Source organism: Urocitellus parryii, chromosome 8 (assembly GCF_045843805.1).
Source record: "Urocitellus parryii isolate mUroPar1 chromosome 8, mUroPar1.hap1, whole genome shotgun sequence".
In the NCBI taxonomy this organism is placed as follows: domain Eukaryota; kingdom Metazoa; phylum Chordata; class Mammalia; order Rodentia; family Sciuridae; genus Urocitellus; species Urocitellus parryii.
The window spans coordinates 137,020,394-137,043,872 of record NC_135538.1 but is presented as its reverse complement, the minus strand read 5'-3'; the positions used below and the strand labels follow the sequence as shown (position 1 = coordinate 137,043,872).

The 23,479-nt window shown below is 43.0% G+C and overlaps 1 protein-coding gene across 1 annotated transcript in view; it reads left to right on the top strand.

The window, feature by feature from the left end:
- F13a1 (coagulation factor XIII A chain) overlaps positions 1-23,479 on the top strand; it is a 175,158-nt gene that overhangs the window by 111,182 nt on the left and 40,497 nt on the right. The window contains exons 9-10 of the mRNA XM_077801735.1: positions 17,124-17,227; positions 18,740-18,828. Of these exons, the coding sequence (XP_077657861.1) occupies positions 17,124-17,227; positions 18,740-18,828 (193 nt within the window). The remainder of the gene's footprint in view (positions 1-17,123; positions 17,228-18,739; positions 18,829-23,479) is intronic.

Genomic DNA, 23,479 nt, shown 5'->3' with positions numbered 1-23,479 from the left:
TTACCCCGTATACAAATTGCTGTATCACATCAGTTACCCTTCCATTGATTGACATATTGCCTTTCTAGTGTCTGATGTATTCTGCTGTCTGTCCTATTGTCTACTATCCCCCCTCCCCTCCCCTCCCCTCCCCTCCCCTTTTCTCTCTCTACCCCTTCTACTGTAAATCATGTCTTCCATTTGTATTCTCTTGACTTACCCCTCCTTACCTCTTATATGACATTTTGTATAACCCTGGGGATCGCCTTCCATTTCCATGCAATTTCCCTTCTCACTCCCTTTCCCTCCCACCTCTCATCCCTGTTTACTGTAAATATTCTTCTCAAGCTCTTCGTCCCTACCCTGTCCTTGTTTACACCCCTTATATCAAAGGAGTCATTTGGTATTTGTTTTTTAAAGATTGACTAGCTTCACTTAGCATAATCTGCTCTAATGCCATCCATTTCCCTCCAAATTCTATGATTTTGTCATTTTTTAATGCAGAGTAATACTCCATAGTGTATAAATGCCACATTTTTTTTATCCATTCATCTATTGAAGGGCATCTAGGCTGGTTCCACAGTCTTGCTATCGTGAATTGAGCTGCTATGAACATCGATGTAGCAGTGTCCCTGTAGCATGCTCTTGTTAGGGCTTTAGGGAATAGACCGAGAAGGGGAATAGCTGGGTCAAATGGTGGTTCCATTCCCAGCTTTCCGAGAAATCTCCATACTGCTTTCCAAATTGGCTGCACCAATTTGCAGTCCCACCAGCAATGAACAAGAGTGCCCTTTTCCCCGCATCCTCTCCAGCACTTATTGTTGTTTGACTTCCTAATGGCTGCCAGTCTTACTGGAGTGAGATGGTATCTTAGGGTAGTTTTGATTTGCATTTCTCTGACTGCTAGCGATGGTGAGCATTTTTTCATGTACTTGTTGATTGATTGTATGTCCTCCTCTGAGAAGTGTCTGTTCAGGTCCTTGGCCCATTTATTGATTGGGTTATTTGTTATCTTATTGTCTAAGTTTTTGAGTTCTTTGTATATTCTGGTTATTAGGGCTCTATCTGAAGTGTGTGGAGTAAAGATTTGTTCCCAGGATGTAGGCTCCCTATTTATCTCTCTTATTGTTTCTTTTGCTGAGAAAAAACTTTTTAGTTTGAGTAAGTCCCATTTGTTGATTCTATTTGTTAACTCTAGCGCTATGGGTGTCCTATTGAGGAATTTGGAGCCCGATCCCACAGCGTGTAGATCATAACCAACTTTTTCTTCTATCAGATGCCGTGTCTCTGATTTAATATCAGGCTCCTTGATCCATTTTGAGTTAACTTTTGTGCACGGCGAGAGATAGGGATTCAGATTCATTTTGGTGCAAATGGATTTCCAGTTTTCCCAGCACCATTTGTTGAAGATGCTATCCTTCCTCCATTGCATGCTTTTAGCCCCTTTATCAAAAATAAGATAGTTGTAGTTTTGTGGATTGGTTACTGTGTCCTCTATTCTGTACCATTGGTCCACCCGCCTGTTTTGGTACCAGTACCATGCTGTTTTTGTTACTATTGCTCTGTAGTATAGTTTGAAGTCTGGTATCGCTATACCACCTGATTCACACTTCCTGCTTAGTATTGTTTTTGCTATTCTGGGTCTTTTATTATTCCATATGAATTTCATGATTCTTTTATCTATTTCTACAAGATATGCTGTTGGGATTTTGATTGGCATTGCATTGAACTTATAGAGAACTTTTGGTAATATCGCCATTTTGATGATGTTAGTTCTGCCTATCCATGAGCAGGGTATGTTTTTCCATCTTCTAAGGTCTTCTTCTATGTCTTTCTTTAGGGTTCTGTAATTTTCATTGTATAAATCTTTCACCTCTTTTGTTAGGTTGATTCCCAAGTATTTTATTTTTTGGGGGGATATTGTGAATGGAGTAGTTGTCCTCATTTCCGTTTCAGAGGATTTGTCGCTGATATACAGGAATGCCTTTGATTTATGCGTGTTGATCTTATATCCTGCCACTTTGCTGAATTCATTTATTAGCTCTAATAGCTTCTTTGTAGACCCTTTTGGGTCTGCTAGGTATAGAATCATATCATCTGCAAATAGTGATAATTTAAGTTCTTCTTTTCCTATTTTTATGCCTTTAATTTCTTTTGACTGTCTAATTGCTCTGGCCAGTGTTTCGAGGACTATGTTGAACAGAAGTGGTGAGAGAGGGCATCCCTGTCTTGTACCAGATCTTAGAGGGAATGCCTTCAATTTTTCTCCATTCAGAATGATGCTGGCCTGTGGCTTATCATAGATTGCTTTTACAATGTTGAGGTATGATCCTGTTATCCCTAATTTTTCTAGCGTTTTGAACATAAAGGGATGCTGTACTTTGTCGAATGCTTTTTCTGCATCTATTGAGATGATCATATGGTTCTTATTTTTAAGTCTATTGATGTGGTGAATAACATTTATTGATTTCCGTATATTAAACCAGCCTTGCATCCCAGGGATGAATCCTACTTGATCATGATGTATAATTTTTTTGATATGTATTTGAATCCGATTCGCCAGAATTTTATTGAGGATTTTTGCGTCAAGGTTCATTAGAGATATTGGTCTGTAGTTTTCCTTCTTTGATGTGTCTTTATCTGGTTTCGGAATCAGGGTGATGTTGGCCTCGTAGAATGAATTTGGAAGTTCTCCCTCTTTTTCTATTTCCTGAAATAGCTTGAAAAGTATTGGTGTTAGTTCCTCTTTAAAGGTTTTGTAAAACTCTGCTGTATACCCATCCGGTCCTGGGCTTTTCTTAGTTGGTAGTCTTTTGATGGTTTCTTCTATTTCCTCTATTGTTATTGGTCTGTTTAGGTTGTCTATATCCTCCTGGCTCAATCTGGGCAGATCATAGGACTCAAGGAATTTATCTATGCCTTCACTATCTTCTATTTTATTGGAGTATAAGGATTCAAAGTAATTTCTGATTATCTTCTGTATTTCTGAAGTGTCTGTTGTGATATTGCCTTTTTCATCCCGTATGCTAGTAATTTGGGTTCTCTCTCTTCTTCTCTTCGTTAGCATGGCTAAGGGTCTGTCAATTTTATTTATTTTTTCAAAGAACCAGCTTTTAGTTTTGTCAATTTTTTCAATTGTTTCTTTTGTTTCAATTTCATTAATTTCAGCTCTGATTTTAATTATTTCTTGCCTTCTACTTCTTTTGCTGTTGTTTTGCTCTTCTTTTTCTAGGATTTTGAGATGAAGTATGAGATCATTTATTTGTTGGTTTTTTCTTTTTTTGAGGAATGAACTCCAAGCAATGAATTTTCCTCTTAGAACTGCTTTCAATGTGTCCCATAGATTCCGATATGTTGTGTCTGTGTTTTCATTTAACTCTAGGAATTTTTTAATTTCCTCCTTGATGTCTTCTAAAACCCATTGATCACTCAGCAACCTATTGTTCATTCTCCAGGTGATGCTTGATTTTTCCTTTCTTCTTTTATCATTGATTTTCAGTTTCATTCCATTATGATCAGACAAGATGCATGGTATTATCTCTACCCCTTTGTATTGTCTAAGAGTTGCCCTGTGACATAGTATATGGTCTATTTTTGAGAAGGTTCCATGTGCTGCTGAGAAAAAAGTGTAGCTACTTGATGTTGGGTGGTATAGTCTATATATGTCAATTAAGTCTAGGTTGTTAATTGTGTTATTGAGTTCTATAGTTTCCTTATTTAACTTTTGTTTGGAAGATCTGTCCAGTGGTGAGAGAGGTGTGTTGAAGTCTCCCATGATTATTGTATGTTGGTCTATTAGACTCTTGAACTTGAGAAGAGTTTGCTTGATGAATACAGCTGCACCATTATTTGGGGCATATATATTTATGATTGTTATGTCTTGTTGGTGTATGGTTCCCTTGAGCAGTATGAAGTGTCCTTCTATATCCCTTTTGATTAGCTTTGGCTTGAAATCTATTTTATTAGATATGAGTATGGACACTCCTGCTTGTTTCCGCGGTCCATATGAGTGATATGATTTATCCCAACCTTTCACCTTCAGTCTATGTATATCTTTTCCTATCAAATGCGTCTCCTGTAGACAGCATATTGTTGGGTCTTGTTTTTTGATCCATTCTACTAGCCTGTGTCTCTTAATTGGTGAGTTTAAGCCATTAACATTTAGGGTTATTATTGAGATATGGTTTGTTCTTCTATCCATATTTGTTTATTGATGTTACTAAACCTGATTTGTTATCCTCTTTGACTACTTTCCCCCCTTTACTGTTCTACCTCCCATTGTTGGTTTTCAATGTTGTTTTCCATTTCCTCTTCCTGTAATGTTTTGCCAAGGATTTTTTGAAGAGATGGTTTTCTAGCTGCGAATTCTTTTAACTTTTGTTTATTGTGGAAGGTTTTAATTTCATCTTCTAACCTGAAGCTTAATTTCGCCGGATACACGATTCTTGGTTGGAGCCCATTGTCTTTCAGTGTTTGAAATATGTTATTCCAGGATCTTCTAGCTTTCAGAGTCTGTGTTGAGAGATCAGCTGTTATCCTGATTGGTTTACCCCTAAATGTAATCTGCTTTCTTTCTCTTGCAGCTTTTAAAATTCTCTCCTTATTCTGTATGTTGGACATCTTCATTATAATGTGTCTAGGTGTGGATCTCTTATGATTTTGCACATTCGGCGTCCTGTAGGCTTCTAGGATTTGGGATTCTGTCTCAATCTTCAATTCTGGGAAGTTTTCTCGTATTATTTCACTGAATAGACTGTTTATTCCTTTGGAATGGAGCTCTGTGCCTTCCTGTATCCCAATGACTCTTAAATTTGGTCTTTTGATATTGTCCCATAATTCTTGGATGTTCTGCTCATGGTTTCTTAGCAGACTTGCTGAGCTGTCTATGTTCTTTTCCAGTTGAAATACTTTGTCTTCATTGTCTGATGTTCTCTCTTCTAAGTGATCTACTCTGCTGGTAGTATTCTCAATTGAGTTTTTAAGTTGGTTTATTGTTTCCTGCATTTCTAGAATTTCAATTTGTTTGTTTTTTATTACCTCTATCTCCCTGTGAAATTGATCTTTTACTTCCTGGATTTGTTTGTCAATGTGATCTTTCATTGTCTGATTTTGCTGTCTCATGTCTTCCTTGAGACTCCAGATCATCTGAAGCATATATATCCTGAACTCTTTATCTGATATTCCATCTGTTGCAGCTATTACCTCTTCTAAAGTTGAGTTGACCTGCATTGCTTGTGGTCCTTTCTTTCCTTGTCTTTTCATACTGCTCGCGTTTCTTTCTGCTTGGTGCAACTGTTGTGTTTTGAAATTTACCCCCTATTTATTTATGTTGCTCTTGTATACTTGAAAAGTCTCCCTTGCAGGTGCGGGCGGCGGCTGTGCCCCTACTCCAATTGGGGTGACGTGTCTACCACGCTGGCGGCTCTCTGGGCCTGTTCCGGGAGTGGAAGGCGGCTCTGCTCTGTCCCTATTCCAATTGGGGTGTCGTGACTACAATGCTGGCAGGTCGCTGGGCCTGTTCCGGGCGTGGGCGGTGGGCTTGGCTGGCGGGATTCCACCTAATGGCAGTCCCTAACCTCCTTGCTTGCTAATTAATGGCTTCTCTGAGGCGCCACGCCTTCTGTAGCTGCGGGGCAGGCCGCGCGAATCAGTTGGCCTGGATCTCCGGGGTCCTGCTGCTGGCTGTTTTGATGTTGCAAGCTGTTGGAGAGTGGTGGTGTATTCTTCAGCTTTCCCAGATGGTGGCCGCTGACTGCCTGGATGGAGTGTCCGCTGTTTTGATGTTGCACTCTGAAGGAGAGTGGCGGTGTATCCTTCAGCTTTCCCGGATGGTGGTCGCTGACTGCCTCGGCGGAGTGTCCGCTGTGGGGGATGGGACTGTACCGCTTCCTTCCCCTTCTGAGAACCCGTGCTCGGCCCAAGGGTCCGTGTGGGCTTGGCTGGTGGGATTCCACCTAATGGCCTTCCCTAACCTCCCTGCTTGCCAATTAATGGCTTCACTGAGGCGCCACGCCTTCTGTAGCCGCAGGGCAGGCCACGCGAATCAGTTGGCCTGGATCTCCGGGGCCCTGCTGCAGGCTGCTGGGATCCCTGGCACTCTATCACTTTGATTTTTTCTGCTTGCCCCTCCCCCAGCGCTGGCTAGCCAGGTTTCCTTTTGGCTGCTACTGGGAGGAGGGGTTGGAGGTCAGGTGTCTCTAGTTTCCCCCTAGTCTGTATGGAGGCTCAGCTTGATACTCCCTCTCCCGGCAAGCCTAGGAGAGATTTTATGCGAATTCCCGCTGTCTGGGGGGTGAGCTGAATGACACCGACCTGTTTTGATGTCGCACTCTGAAGGAGAGTGGCGGTGTATCCTTCAGCTTTCCCGGATGGTGGCCGCTGACTCCAACAAGAACTATTGTAAAGGAGGTAAAGTTTATTTGAGGGCTTGTGGTTTCAGAGGTGTCGGTCCTCGAACAGCCTGCTCCATTCCTCAAGGCTTGAGATAAAGCAGAACATCATGGCAGAAAAGTGTGGTAGAGGGAAGCAGCTCACATGATGATCAGGAAATAGAGAGAGAGATAAATCTCTACTTGACAAACACAAATATGTACCCCAAGCCCACGCCCCAATTCCTATCAATTCCAGCCACACCCCACCTGCCTTCAGTTACCACTCAATTAATCCCATCATGTGATTAACTCACTGATTGGGTTAAGGATCTTGTAACCTTCTTGCATTGTCTCATATGTGAGCTTTGGGGAGCACCTCACCTACAAGCCATAACACTTCCCTTAGTTCTTTGAATATGTATATCTTAGTTGGTTAAAAATCTTTGTCTAGTACAACCAACATTTTGGCTTCCTTAGTCACAATTTATCTTGACTGCTTTTTCTTTTCTGTATATGGGATATACTTTCCCATTGTGTGTGGGTGCACATGCCATATGTTAGTTTTTGGACATTTTAGATCATATAATGTGTCAAATCTTCAAATCAGATTTCCTGCCCCCAGTTTGTTATTGATGTTTGTAGTTTGGGGTGCTGCTGCTATAGGTTTACTTGGTGACCTTCCTGACTAATTCTATAAAGTCTGTAATTTTTTGTCATTTATGGCCACTAAAGTCTATGCTGAGTAACCTGTGTGGTCAGATACCAATTGCACAGAAATTTCCTTAGGTAACTTCAGCCTCATGGAGCTCCTGAATGTGTGGTAGGAAAAGCAATGCCCCAGCCGGCAGTTTGTGATTCTGCAGTACCCTTCACTTCCTGTTTGAACTGAGCCTCAAGGTCAACCAGAGATAAAAGATGAGGACCTTCTTGGGTCTTCCTGAGCATGCTTATCACCCTGAACATGTGTGTGGCCATCTAGACTCTCAGGAATATGTTGGAGTCTTCAAGGTCCCCCTTGGACACCTTACTCCCTCACTTTTCCAAATTTGACCTATTGTTTATAAGTAGAAATACAGTCTAAAATAATGATCAAATAGTATAGTACTGTAGAGTAAATACATGAATTAGCAACATTGTTGCTTATTATCAAGTATTATGTCCTGTACATAATTATATGTGCTATACTTTTATAAGACTGGCAGCACCACAAGTCGGTTTGTGCCAGCATTACAAAAACACATGAGAAATGCATTACCCTGAGGTACTAGGATAGTGTCACCATCACTAAGCGATAGGAATTTTTCTGTCCCATTACAATCTTATGTCATCACCCTGATACATAAAGCCCATCATTGAGCAGAACAGCAATATATAGCACATGGCCACACACACACTTTTATTTCTCTGTTTTTCCTATATATCATGGGATATTATATTGATCCTTTAGGAATTATGTGTGGATTATCAAAGCTTTCATTTTGTAAAATATAGGGATATTACAATTTAAAAACAAAATCCAAAAAGGAGCATCATTCTTTGGAGGTTGAAAATTTCGACACAAGACATTTCTCCTGTTTCCATCGTCCACCTACCCTCCTTTACCTGCCAGAATGTCTTCAGAGTGTCTGTGACCCTTATTCTGCTCAAGTCCACTTGAGAGTGGACAAGGAGGGAGTTCAGGTGAGAAGAAGTTAGAGGTCAGTACAAGCACTTCTTAGGAAATTAGGCAGAAAGGAAAGAAACTGAGAATCATCTAGTAAGTCACACAGAAAATACTGATATTTTCATAGTTAAAAAAAGTCATTTCTAGTTAATCATAAATTCTGCCAAAGGAGAACCATCATATATATCATTTGAAGGTTACTAAAACAATTAGAAACTAATAAAATATGCACCACCTAGGCTAATTTGTTTTGCTAATAAGACATCTTAAAATCTTCATAAAAATAAGAGTCATCAGCTTTAGATTATTATATTCATAAACACATTTATAATGCAAAACAGTGAGTTTTATACCTATTGAATCTGTTAGCTGAATTAAAAAAAAAAAAGAACACTCTCTTTCCTTTCTGAAGGAAAACCTCCATCAGAATTTGTTGTGTAAAATGCTTCATACCTTAGAGTTATACAAATGCCCTCAAAATTCAATCTTATCTTCGTTTTCAGTCGGAGTATCAATTCCTGGCTTGTTATACCAGAAGAAAGTGGTAACATAAATGGGGGTCTCGTTTTCAAAGTGAGGCCAGCAAATAGGACCCACCTGGGCTCAAAGAGGGCCTTCTGCTCACCAACCATGACAAACATGGCTCATGTGAATGGGTAGCATTTATGTTCTTGAGCATTTCTGGGGGGTTTTGTTTGTTTGTTAGTTTTTCTTTTGTTTGTGAGTTTTGTTGTTGTTGTTTCTCTGTATGTTTATGCAAAATTTCAATTTTTCTGGTACATTAAGAAAAGTCAAAGGAAGGAAAACAATGAAAGGGGTAGGGGAGAAGAAGTAATTTGCATAATCATTCCCTAATTTTCCAAAAAAAATGCATTTGTCAAATTTTCTTACTAAATAGTAAAGTCACCTGTATCTGAAAGATTCAGCAGAGAGTTGAGCAGCTGTACTCTCAGGACTGAGGAAAGACACTCCCAGGGGAGTTCTGCATGGAAACTGTTAGGTACTATTTTAGGGTACATGCGATTGAACACACCATGGCTGTCACCCCACTAGTATGCCCTGACTATAGTAAACCAGCGTTTGGAAGTCAGCATCCTTTCTGATTGGCTGCAGCATCCAAGTGGTGATTCACACTGGTTTTTAATGACCTTGACTATCACCCCTGCTGTGTTGGAATTACAGAGCACCCCCAAGTCCACACCCATCTGCAGGTCCCTCCATTGATGTCTCTTGCCCTGCACCACAGCAGATGGTGGGTAGGCAGAAGGCCATAGTCTGTAACCTAGCTACTTGGGAGGCTGAGGCAGGAGAATCTCAAGTTCAAGGCCAGCCCAGGCAACGTAGTGGGATCCTGTCTGAAAATAAAAATAAAATGGGCCGAGTATGTAGCCTTGCCTAGCATGTGCACGGCCATGGATTTGACCCCCAGCACAGGGTGGGGGGAGAAGGCGGGGACCTGTAATGAATTCTGAAGGAACTCTGTAGCATCGCTTGCCTTTGTAGGATGAGCAGGAATACACCCCTTCCTCACTTCTCTTTTTTCCTGGTGGGCAACTATTTCCTACAACAGCATCCTCATCCTCCCCTCACCTCTGTCACAAGCAGCACCACACTAAGGAGGCTGTTCATACCGATTACCCAGGACCTGCTCAGGTGGCTCCCAGGGAGAGGCATCAGAAGCTGCTGAGCCTCAAGGGGTGGGGCCACCAGCCTAGTGTCCACCTGATTGGACCTCTGACTTTTGACTGACATGATCCCAGGGGGCTTCCACATGCCCCTTTCTGGTTTCAGATGGATTTGGAAGGAGTGTGGTACTCCAGCCTGCGTCTCTCCTCTTAAGTACTCCTTCCTGTCATCCAGCTTCATTTTATTTCCTGACAAGTTTTTCTTCGATCTCAGATTTCATGCCCACTTTGAAGTGGCCTAATGATGGTTGGCTAGCCTAAGAGTCCACCAAACTGCTCCCATTTCCTTCCACCAACTCTTACTCAGCCCTCTCCACTGCCATTGGAATGGCCAGAGTTTAACAATCCCCAGGTGTGAAGTCCTTTTTCCAATATTTTTTCCTGTATGAGGAGTATCCAGCAGAACCAGAGAGTCAGTCTGTCCACCCCATACACAAATAATTTGCAACATATCCAAGTGCCTGTCTTCTCGCCCTTTCCATTTTTGCAATTAAAGAATTAAAAGACTTGGCTTACACTTGACATTGGTCCAAGATATCTCCTACAAGGCTTTCCCCCCTCTTATTTGTGCTCTCCCTTGAGCCCTTATAAAGCTACACAAACAAAATTACAAGCCCACATTTCTTTCTTTTTAAAGACTCTTTTTCTCTGAAACCTTTCTGGACAGATTGTAAATGAGATGACCCAGAGGAATGTTGAAACAGTGAGCCAAGTTAGAGGCAGAACAGAACTTCTTCCTTCAATTAACCATTTAATTTGCTTTGAACACATAGCACAAGAGCCCCGAAGCCTATGTTGGTCTCAGCTTAGGTCCAGCTCTCCTGCATCTCATGGGCTCATGCACCTCTGAATAGGACCCAACCACTGTCAGGAACAGGGAAGACTTTGAACCCTACTTCTCCTGATAAAAATAATCCTCATAATGTTTTAAGATGAATACTAATATATGTTTATTATAAAGTTTTCAAACATTGCAAAAAAAAAGTAAGAATCATCCACTTTCTAATTACTCAGATATTTGTAACATTTTGTTAAATGTTTATATGTCTCTTTGTATGCTATATGTATTTTTTATTGCTCCATAGCAAAGTACCACATATTTAGCAACTTAAATCAACACAAATTATTATCAGTTTTTGTGGGTCAGAGGTTTGGGTACAGGTCGGATGGGTCTTTTGTTCATGGGATGATAATAGTGTTCTCTGGGACTGCTGTTCTGTCTGATGCTCAGGGTCCTCTTCCAACCTCATTCTGATTCTTGGAAAAGTCAGCTATTTGCAGCTATAGAACTCATAGAAGTTTCCATCTTATTTTATCCAATAGGGGAGTATCTTTGCTATTTCCATCCCTGGCCTGCTCTGTCTTTGACCTGTAGAACCAGATTTAAAGGGATCATCTGATTAGGCAAGGCTCACCCTGATAATCTCACTCTTTTAAGTAACTCAAACTCAACAGATCAGTAACCTTAATTACAAATCCTACGTGGCATGTAAGGTAGCAGTCACAGGAATGATTTTCCATCCTGTTCTTAGATTTTGCTTGCTCTCAAGAGAGTCATACAACGGCAAGGGTAATCAGAGTCACTTAAGTCTCACCTTCAAGGGACAAACTGTATATGGAGTTCTCTAGTGTGATTTTGATAAATGATCATGCCATGGACATCTTTCCTGGCTAACAAACATAGATCTGCCTGTGTATGGACAAACAGCATTCTATTTTGGGTTTCAAAATACTGAATCATGTATTAGATAATCAGGTAGTTCCCAACTCTTCCTTCTTATGAATTATGCTAGGATAAACACTTTTAAGGACTTGTCTTTGCATTTGTGTGATGGATTCCCATGTGAAAATTCAAAGCAACTGGGTTTATCAAATCAAAGGATAACCCAAAGCAAAGCTGCAATACCCCATGTGGAGTCCACTAGCAGTGCCTGATGCTGTCTTTCTAATGAAGCCTTTGGTGAAAGTTCTCAGATCCTTTGTACCAATGCTACTGATTTATTAGCATCCTTGGAAGGAGTTTTAAAGTTACTAGCTGTCACAGCACAAAACATGGGAAGTAACAAAAAGCAGAGATATCTTCACTTGTCATCTCTATCATTCACTCCACAAAAAAAAAAAAAATGTTTTCATTTTAATCAGACAGCACTCCACGAGATGGGACCTTTATTTTAATTTCTACACACCTTGCTTCAAACGAGATAATAAGAAAACTAGATCAGTATAGAGGCTTATAATTTCTTTAACATTAAAGGAATATTGCATATTTGACTCTCAAATAGAAACTTGGGTTTCAAATGAAGGCTCTAAGAAAATACAAAACTTGGAATCTTAAAAACAAGAAAACAAAGATTTAATAACACCTGCCTTGTCAAGAGATGTCCTCACAATTCTTTTAACCAATACAGTCATCCCCACTTATCAGTGTTTTCACTTTGAATGGTTTCAATTACATGTGGTCGACCATGGTTTGAAAACATTAAATGGAAAATTCCAGAAATAAACAATTTGTAGTTTTTAAGCTACATGTTAAATTACATAATTTAAATTGCATAATGTTTAAATTGTGAGTAATAAGATGAAACTTCACACCATTCTGCTTCGTCCCACCCAAGGCATGAACCGTCCCTTTGTCCAGAGTATCCGCATTGTATATGCTACCTGCCTGTTGGTCACTTAGTAGTCATCTTGGCTCACATATCAACTGTGGTGGTATCATAGTACTTGTATTTAAGTAACCCCCTTGGACAAGAGGGTAAGAAAAGGCATAACCACATTCTTTATCACAAATTTTTTTATAGTATATCTTTATAATTGTTCTCTTCTACTGTTCATCATTGCAGTTAATCTCTTACAGTGCCCAATTTATAAATGAAACCCTATCATTGGTATGTGTGTGCAAGAATAAACCAAGTATATAGATAGGGTAAACTCTCCTGGGTTTGAGGCATCTACTGGGGTCTTGGTTAAGGAGGATGACTCTATTTAGCACCTCCTTTGAGAAGGTCCATTTCCAGTGCTGAGGATAAGGGAGTAAATAAGATGAACCAGCCTCAAAAGTGGAAATTGCAAGATGAAAACAGAAAGACTACTATGGAGCTAGGAGAGGAAATTTTAAAATAAAAGAGAGCATTTTCAGGAACCAGCACATATTTCCTAACCTGGAATAAATTAAATCAAGAAATATCTGTACAGGAGGAGTAAGTATTTTAGGTCTATTGCACAGCATGGAGACTATAGTTAATAAAAACAAATTATATATTTCAAAATTTATAATTTGTGATAAACTATAAATTTATTATAATTTTGAGAGTATATTCAAATATTCTCACCACAAAAAAATGGTAAGTGAGGTGCTAGATACATTAATTAGCTTGATGTAATCCTGCCACAGAGTGTGCATGCATCAAAATGTCAGTGTCCCACAAATACATACATATGAATTTTTTATGATGTATTATTTTTATCATTGTCAATTCAACTTTTTAATGCTAAAAGAATTTAGCATGAAAATTTAGCAAGCCAAAAGGGACTGACACTAAATGGAATCTCAGCTCCCCAGAAACGTGTTCACACATTTGCATCAAAAATGATAACTATCTGATAATAAGAGATAATTTTTCCCTTTCCAACCAGTGTCTCTATAAATCATGTCAATGTTCTAAAACAAACAAAAACAAAATTTTAAATGTCTGTAAATGATAGCTACTTTCATGGGAGAACTTGGGATCTAGAAAAGCATGTGTACACACAGAGTTAGATCTGCCAAAATTAAATCCTTGTGGCATTTCCCACAGCCATCCCCGAGCACAAAATATCACACAATGCAAGATGCACCCACAGCTGTGCAGGAAGCCCCCTCTGCCCTGCTCATGGCCAGCCTGGGAGCTGAGCCACTGGCTTGGCCCCGGTTGGTCAAGTCCAGCCCCACCAGGAGATGTCACTTCTCTCCCACCCCACCCCATGCCTGCAAGTTCCTGATCCTACTATAAAACTCTCCGATCCTCAACACAACTGAAACTGGAAAGGAAATATCGTGTCACCAATTCAATGTCATAATGAGCAAAAAGAAACTTTTCTCCAACTCTGGTCATTTGAAAAGAAATATCTTCAATGAAAGTCTTTACTTGAGATCTGAAGATCTGAAGTGCAAAGCATATTTATCTTATTTCGGGCTATCCTTGTCAAGGAGACTTGAATTTAAATAAGGACACCCTGGAGCCTATTAATCTGATGTGATGGGGTACAGAGAAAGCCTGGGTATCCAAACACCCAAGATTGTAGAGGAGGCAGGACGGTGTCCACTCGGGATTGCAAATGTCTTACTGCTGTTTTCCCCTGGATCCCTCTGTGGGCTGGGGCACTCTGTGCTGTCCTGGAAGGAGGCTAGCACACACATTATTTAACATGCACCACTTCCCTCCAGCTTCAGAGCAGGGATAGAGTAGCTCTCAGGCAGCAACCAGCCTCCTGCTCCTGCTAAGGGATCCACACTGACCCCAATCCCACCTGCGCCTCTCTCCTGGCCCAACAGACCCTGCCTTGCTTCCTACACCTGCCCAGCGGAACGCTCCTGGATCATCCTCTTGCACTCTTGGAATCTGAGCCTCTTTATTCCCACAGCCTCTCTCCCAGTTCTCCCCTCCACAAGAGGTCTTTCCTCATCTAAATAATCAAAGCTGTCTTCTTGCATTGTGTCATGTGCCGGCCGCCACCCCTTCTTTCCACGTCCTTCACCATCCATAAGGACCCCAAGTGACTTCCTCTGTGTTCAATCCGGTGCCACAAGTATATGCACAAGTGTCTCTTGGGTCACATCTCCTGGATTTCCCATAGGTAGGCAACATCCAGGTGTCCACCATTGAGCTGGCCACCCACCCTTGCCCACCACCCCCAGCACAAACCTTCTGCTCTTCCTTCTTTATTCAGAATCTTAGTCTGACAAAGCCTTCGCACTCCCTGGAGCCCTGCCAGTCTTCAGATGGCTCTCTCCCACTCCATGGTGACAGCCATCCCTGTACTGAAAGCTTTGGTCCATGACAGACCACTGCAGCACTTCAGGGTGGGAGGGCCTTGGGTGGAAAGAGTCAGCTCCGTCTCTGCTCTGGCCTCTCCATCCACTTCCACAAGCACAGATTTGCAAAGTTCACTCTCCTTCTTGAATGATTCCAATGGCTTCTTATTACCTGAATCTAAAGCACAACTATTAACTTGACAGGAGAGTATCTCACAATCATATCCTCACCTACCGGATTACTCAGAGATTGAGAGTATAGACCCAGCAGCTCTACTCTTAACTTGCTGCGTGACCTAAGACAAGGTTCTTAACCTCTCTGTGCTTCAGCTTCTTTTCCTGGTAAACTGGGGGTAATTATAATAGAACTCAGACGGTGCAGGGACCATGGGATGTGCTAATAGACACAAAGGTTTTGGAGCCGCGCCTGGAACATAGGATCGTTGGGTGTACTACTTGCGGAGACTGCCTGCCCACCCTAATTATGGTCACTTTTCTTGTGCCACCACACAGCACACTCCAACCACCAGCACACAGTTCCCCACACACACCACAGTTGTAATGTCATGCTTCCACGACTTTGCTTTATTCCCTGTACCCATCTACTCCATTCCCCTTTATGTTCTGGGACTCAGACAATTCTCACTTTGGGTGGTCTTCCCTAAGGCCCCAAGACAGTCCCTCCCTGAGACCAGTGGCACCCCGAGTGGGTGTCCGTCTTGGCAAGCGTCACTTCAACAATTGTTTCTTTTTTTTTTTTTTTTTTAATTTGAGTTACCCTCCCTGGGGCACGGGTCACCCCCATCTCTGTTCTAAGTACATAGATACTCTCCTCTACGCCTCCTGGCAGACCTACAACGCGCTGCCAAGTGGGGTGCACCTTTGTCATTCCTCCATTCTTTATGGGTAGGAATCTATGTCCTGATCATGTCAGACTCTCCAGCACCTAGCAAGCTGCTCAGTGCATAGTGGGTGCAGAGTTAAATTAGCATCTCTTAACTGAGTCGATCAGAAATGAGCTACACTTGCCAAGTGCAGTGGCACACCCCTCTAATCCCAGCAGTTCAGGAGGCTGAGGCAGGAGGATTGCAGGTTCAAGGCAGCCTCAGCAATTTAGGGAGGCTTTAAGCAACTTAGTGAGACCGTGTCTCAAAATAAAAACTAAAAACGGAGGGGTATGTGGCTCAGTGGTTTAAGCACCCTTGTGTTCAGTTCCTGGTTCCAAAAAAAAGAAAGAACTGAGCTACACTCTCAGGAGAGATGCAAGGACAGTTAGGGACAGAATGGTGGCTGTTGGATCTGAAATTCAACAGTGCCATAAACAAAGACGGCTGTAAGTCCCTCTCGCCATCATTAAATCTTTATTACTATATGAACATTTTCCGTAGTGCCCAGAGGTTAATGTGCTCTCGTTTGATTCTGAGCGATCATATAATTTCAGGTCTTTCCAAGGACATAATAATACAATTCACAATGACATTTTATTCCATGTTCTTGCTTCAAGGGTCATATGCAAAGTTCTGAGGAATTTTGCCTGGCCCTTACCTCCTGGGTTGCCCACCTTTGATAAAGGGTAGAGACACTCACCCTGACAACCTGTTCTTCCCGTTGAGCACCAGATGGGAATGGCCACAAATGGTGGAGAATTAGCATCAGGAGCTGATGTTATAGTTTCTATGGCAATGACCTAAGACCGTAAATACAAGTATGTATTGCTTATTAATTGCTACAAAGGAATATGCTTTTTATAGTTGAAGCTATGTACAAGAAATTCAAAGATAAGTGTTTCTGTTTCAGTGTGTATCCCCTTTCCCTAGAGCATAGAGCAAGAACTGTTCCGTTAGGCAGAAGAAAATGGTTGAGATCAAAACTGTTAAACGCACTGATTGAAATATCTCTGGGTGACCTTGAAGCTGGTCTTAGTGGAGGGGGAGCCACAGCCAGCTCTGGAAGTCCCTGCATGGGGTGCCAACAGGAGCAGATCTGCCCAGCAAACTTGAGCCTAGGGTCCAGGCTATTTCCAGGAATCCCCAGATTTAAGGCAGTCCATTCCAATTATGTGAAGCCGGCAAATGTGTGGGGTCACTTTGGGATTATTATTATTATTATTATTATTATTATTATTTGCAGGGAGAGGTGGGTGGGGGAGTAGATTTCGGGAATTGAACTCAGGGGCACTCCACCATTGAGCCACACCCCAGCCCTATTTTGTATTTTATTTAGAGACAAAGTCTCACGGAGTTGCTTAGCACCTCGCTTTTGCTGAGGCTGGCTCTGAACTCGAGATCCTCCTGCCTCAGCCTCTTGAGCAGCTGGGATTATAGCATGTGCCACCACACCTAGGGCTTTTGGATCTCTTGAAGCACTAAACCTGGTGTGAAGCTTAACCTCTTCTGATTGTGTTTTCTAAGGAACTACCACTGCTGGAACGAAGCGTGGATGACCAGGCCTGATCTTCCTGTGGGATTTGGAGGCTGGCAAGCTGTGGACAGCACCCCCCAGGAAAACAGCGACGGTAAGGCTGCATCACCCTCTGGGAAACGTTCCCGTGATGACATTTATTCCCATTTTTACATTGGCATTTGGGGTCTGGGCGGTCTGGGCAGGCTTAGGGTAGGTACTACCTGTCAATCAGATTCGGTTTCATTTCAATAGTCAGCTTTACCCTGATGAGTTTACAACTTTCTGAAAAAGAATATAAAACTTCACATATATAATTCATCTCCTCTTGCTTTGATAAGCAGTTTTGAAGACAAGAGGAAAAAAAAATAACTATGTAAGCATTTTTAGTAGGCTATAAAATACAGTTCAGCCTTCCCTGGTCCACGGTGATCAGATATAAAGAGGGAAAGAAAATAAAGAACTTGACAAATAATTATAGATCAGTCTTTAAATTGTTCTTCCAGAACCTGTTTTTTTTTTTTTTTTTCATGTCACTTGATTCCTTTCAAAACTTGGGTGTGGACGTTGGTCTTCTAATTTGCCAACTCTATGAAGCGGTGGCAGCTATGTCTGACCCTCTATTTTCATAAGTCCCTCAGCCCCCATTTCTCTTTAATAAGCTCATACAAAAAAAAAAAGTTAGTGAACTGGGGATGGTTGATAATCTATGTCTACTTCCTCAGGTGTTGATAGGAAATAGCAAAATGCATACATATGCATTTATGCAGAAACAGTACCTATTCATAGTGGCACTGTATTCTAAGACTTGGCTGAAAGGAAGAAAGTTTAACACTTTCCGCGGTGCTGGGTTGTAAGTCATGAGAATTCCAAGAAGAATGGCAGCTGATCTCTTAGTAACTATGGTTAAAATTTAAAGAATGTTAGAAAAGTAAACATGAACCCCGAGGGCTTTCTGAATGCAGCTTGGGCAGTGGCCAGGGTGTGTGGTTAAAGTCCAAATTCTATTTTCTTTTTTATTGGTTGTTCAAAACATTACAAAGCTCTTGACATATCATATTTCATACATTAGATTCAAGTTGGTTATGAACTCCCAATTTCAAATTCTATAGTTAAACTTGACATATGTCCATGATGTCCAAAAACATAAAACAAACAAACAACACAACTGCCAAAGACAATTAACATTCCCAGCATACCAGGTCCATGAATGGAAGTAGTTTAAAAAGGGATAAGCCCTGGCAGGCCAACAGCTTCATACAAACGTACCTGCATCTGTGTTTGTAGGTCGCAAAATAGATGCAGAAATAATGCTGCCAGGTTCTTTCCCTGGCTTCCAATTTCGGGTTGAGTTTCTCTCTCTTTTTTTAAAATATGTTTTTAATTGTCAGTGGGCCTTTATTTCATTGATTTCTATGTAGTCCTGAGAATCGATCCCTAGGAAGCTCTTTTGATGACACACAGTGGTCATCTGCCCTCTCTTGCCAGGGAAAGTATGTGGGGAAAATCAGTGATGAAACCCAGGTCTGGTCTCTTTAGTGCCACACTCAGTGCTATGGCCTGTCCAGTATGTGGGCAGGATTAGAGACAGAAAAAAACTCATGTCACCTTCCTCTGTGTGACCCAGGCATGTACCGGTGTGGCCCCGCCTCGGTTCAAGCCGTCAAGCATGGGCACGTCTGCTTCCAGTTTGACGCACCCTTCGTGTTTGCCGAGGTGAGTGGAAAGCCGGAGGAAAGCATGGTCTCCCTCCCCGACCTCTTAACACTCGAAAGGATAAGATGCAAGGTTGTGACGTTTTTCCCCATTCCCAGGTACAGGGTGTATGCTTCGTGTTTACAAAGCTAGTTAGACAGCTTTCCGACCTTCAGGATCTTAATGTTAAATGAAATTCTTATTTAACGGTTTTCTTTCCTTGATGTTTCTCAGTTGTTTTTCTACCAAAAGCAAATAATCTCCTAACCTTAGCTGAGTTCTCTGTGCCCACAAACTCACTGGTATCAGCAGCTCCAGAGAAATCAAAGGACTAACTGGATCACTCAAGTGAGATTGGTAGAGACAGTCCATGAATGGAAGTTTCAGGGTATTTGTCTCCCGTCTCAGGCCAGCCCAGCAATTTGTGTAACACAACACACACACACACACACACACACACACACACACACTCCAAGTGTAGTCTTTGGGCACTGCAATCCACATCCTGCTACTCCAGGCTCCTTATAAGGAGGACAGAGAGGGAGGTACAAAGGGGGCTGCTCCAGTGGAGAAATGCAACCCAATTAATGGTTCATGGGACCCTTGGGTCAAGAGTCTGAAATTGCAGAATGGAGTAGGGGCCAGAGGAAGAGGGAGCCATTGAAGGGTGCTCCAAGGAGAGCACCCACGATCAAGTGAAATGTAAAGAGGTGTCAGGTAAAGAAGGCTCGGCTAGGAGGCTGCCCAGGGGGTGAGGGGATGTTTGAAAGGCTGAGAGGCAGAACTTCCCCTGAATATATTTGCACCAATAAACACACTGAACACTCTCTCCCGTGCATTGAGTTCTTACTAGGTAGTCACTTTGCCTACTCTTTGATGCTCTTAGCAATCCTTTAAAATGGGCATTAAGATTCTCCCCCTTCTCCAGAAAGGAAAATTGAAGGAAAGAGTCTTTAAATGACCTTTCCACCCTCATCTAGCTAATAAATATTAATCCTAAGATTTCAGCTCAAGCTGGTAAGTGCTACAGGCAGCGTACTCTAAAAGGAGTAAATGGTCATTAGTAGTGTGTGCCAGGCCCTGTGCTGTGGAACTCAGAGGCTCCTGTCCTTGGGAAGCATGATTCTGGTTGCGAGGGGCAGTGTACCAACACCCATGAGTGATACGAGGGCACCCTGAAACTAATCAGGTGAGCAGTACAGTCAGCATAGGACCTGCATTTATGCCTAGAGATGCATTAGCTGGGAAACTGCACCCAGGAAATGAAGCAGAACATCAAAGAGCACAAGGCACTGTCTGAGGAAAGGGGGACCCAGGTACAGACAAGGATGATACCTCATGAAAGTGCACATGGTCCCCCACTTACAATCACTCCATCTGTGATTTTTCAACTTTGCGTTGGTGCAAAAGCCATGCACATTCAGTAAAACCCATGCTTCAGAGTTTGAATTTGGACCTTTTCCTGGCAGGATCCTCTTGGGTGATGCTGGGCCGCAGCCACCAGCTGTAGCTCCTGATTAGCCCCCATCAGGGAGAAATAAAACCAACCCCAAAAGGCCGTGATGCTCAGCTGAGGCTCTTGACAGGTCAGGTATAGTAAATCCATTTTCAACTTTGGATCTCTCCAACTTACAATGCACTTATTGGGGCACAACCCTATCATAAGTCAAAGGACATCTGTGTAGCCCTAGTAATAGGAGCAGAGCAACATGGGGTTGCATGGGAGAGATTATTAGTACTTATTTAGGCAAAGGTGTTAGAAAGAGGAAGGAAGGAATTTTAGAAAGAGGGGGATGACTGGAGCATCCTAATGCCATGTAGGGCAAATCAAACGCTCTGCAGACCAGGGTACCAGTGAGGCACCAGGCTGTCACACCATGAAGACTGAAGGAAGTCCACTTGGGAAGCCTGAGGTCCTGAGAGATTTGTCCTTCACCTTGGAAGCCAGGGAGAGACCTCACTGAGGAGGAGTGAGAACCAGGGCACTGGTGGCCTTGTGGCACATGGATGGGATGGAACTGTCATTGGAGGTAGGGGACCAGCCAAGGGGCAGAGTTACCCCCTCCCTGCCAGAGATGACAATGGCCTGCACTAGACACAGGACAAGAGCAGGGGAAGGAGGAGGCAGCATGGAGCACGGGGAATGAAGCAGGTGGTAAAATAAGTGTCAATATTCAGACAGCAAAATCGGGGATCTGAAGTCCATGAAAGGAGCTACTTTCCCGGCACTCTACCTGCCGCCATTGCAGCTTCTAGAAGTCTCCGGAGACCAGGCTGACTGTACTTGGAATTTTATCTGTTTGATTTCACTTTGGGATTTGAAGATTTGTACAAACCTCCCCAGCTGCCATCCGATAGTTTACAATGCTCCGAGAAGCTCTTAATGGGAAATCTCTCTAAAATCCACAAAACCCTCTTTTTATATTTTTTTTATTATGCTTTATGGCTGCGACGAAGGAGAGAGGGCAAGGCCCTCCCTGCACAGGCGAACGGACTAATGGCTGCTAATGCAAGCACTTTGGGCTGTTATTAAATATAAATCAGGGTGTTAGGGATGTCATAGGGATTTGAAGGTTATAATCACTTCCCTCTCACCCACCGTGGAGTTGTGCTTTGGCACGGGGAGGGGGAAGCTCTGGGGCTGAAGTGGGGGTGAACAGAGCTGGAGGACCCCACGCAGGGCAGGGCGCAGGGCAGGGCGCAGGGTGTGCCTCAGGTCGGTGGCGCTGGCTCCTGCCTCCCCCTCCTCCTTGCTACATCACCCACCTCTTGCTGCCCCAGGATTTGCTTGTTCTTTCCTCTCATGGTGACCATGGCCTCCATCATCCCTCCCTCATTCCTGGACCAGGTCAAGCATCATGTTCACTGACTTGTCTTAGAGGAGTGCGCATGGAGAGAATCCTCCCTTCCTTTCTTCCGTGGAGGAAAGTGATCCTTCACGTTTCTAGATTTCTGCCGGCCCTTGAAGCCTGGTTTCTGACCCCTGCCCCCCTCATGCCCTCTTCACCATGATGAGTCCCTCCAGCTCTGAAGGTCCTCCTGCCTCTTCTCTCCCCAACCCAGGGTGGCCCAGGGCTTCTAAAGAGATGAGAAGAGAGCAGAGGGGCTCTGTCACTGGGGTCATCCGAGTCCCCAGGCTCAGCAGACTCTTGGGTTCTTAGCGAAGAATTCGCTACTCCTGTTAGCAAGACATTTTGCAGATTGTCTCTTCCATCTTGATTTCCGATTGGCTCGCTGCCTGCTTTACGCATCTCAGCCCAGACCCACACACGCATGCGCACATGCACGTGGGAACACTCTCGCCCGCACTCAGGGCTCTGAGACGACTTTTGCAGCAGCCCTGACGGCCCCCCAGGTCCTCGTTAACCACCCCCGCTGCTCCGGAGGCTGCTCCTTCCCTACTTCTGGCCAGTCAGTCTCCGTAGGCAACTTGTGCAGCTGATTCTTAGTAGATACTTTGCTCTCAGTTCAAACTTGTCAATGGTTGAAAACTTGCAGCTCTTCTTCTAAACATCTTCCATTCAGATCTAAAATAATTCATCCATTCATTCAACTAAGAGATAAAACTTAAGAATCTTTTTTTTTTAAGTTTTCTTCTTATCCTTCTTCATGCATCTTGTTGGAAATATCTTTAAAAATAGCCCGGATCCAACCATTTCCCTGATCACGGTCCTTACCCTCTGAGCTCTACACACTGCACTGAGCTCTCTGAAGTTGCCTCCTAATTCACCTCCCTATCCCTGCTCTTATTCTTCTCCTATCTATTCTCCAAAAAAATAGTCAGAATTATCCTTTAAAATGTAAATTCAAAGTTGTCCCTCTCCTGCCCTGAATCTTCCAGTGGAAGATTCCTAGCAGCCTTACAATTAAATTGAATATGAAGCTTCCAGAGTTTCTGGGTGATCCGGTCCTTTGCTTTCTGGACACCCCACCCCTTGCTGATTTCCCTCCAGCCCTCTTGATCTTCTTTCTCTTCTGGAAGCATCCAGACATGCTCTTGAGTTTTTACCCACACTGTCCTTTTGCCTAGGAGAGGGACACTCCTATGGCGGAGGACAAATTTGCATGTCCTGTTCCCTCACTGCATTCAGGTCTCTGCTTCGGTCGCTTCTTCAAAGAGGTCTTCAGTCTCCCCATCCTACTTGAAAGATTGCTACCTGCCCTGATTTTCTCCACCTGCCCTGCCTTGGTGTTTATTTTCACCTTTCTAAAATAGAAGCATCAGGAAGGTAGAATCTGTTGTATTCTCACTGCTGAGAGCATATTCGGTGTCTAGCAAATTGTTCTTTCGTTGTTGAACTATACGATCAAGCAAACGAGCTGCTAGAATAGCATTGAAGAGAAGTGCTCCAGTGCTGGCAGTTCTGCTGGGGGAAAAGGCATGTGTACAAAACACAAGAGAGCACACACAGAGGCCTGGCACAGTCCCCAGCCGAGGACAGGGCCAGCACAGGGATGGTTAATTGGTGATTGTGCCAGGAAGGTCTCCTGGCCCAGCTGGGCACCCATTGCCTCCATATGCTCCTGACAAAGCAGCATGCTCTCCGCGGATCATTCAGTGAGGTTATCTCCACTTGGGAAAAAATGGACAAACCAAAGTCAACTCTGTCCTGGGTCCTGAAACTAAAAAAGCAAGTCCATCCTCGGCAGAGGTCTCAGCTTCTGCCAGCTG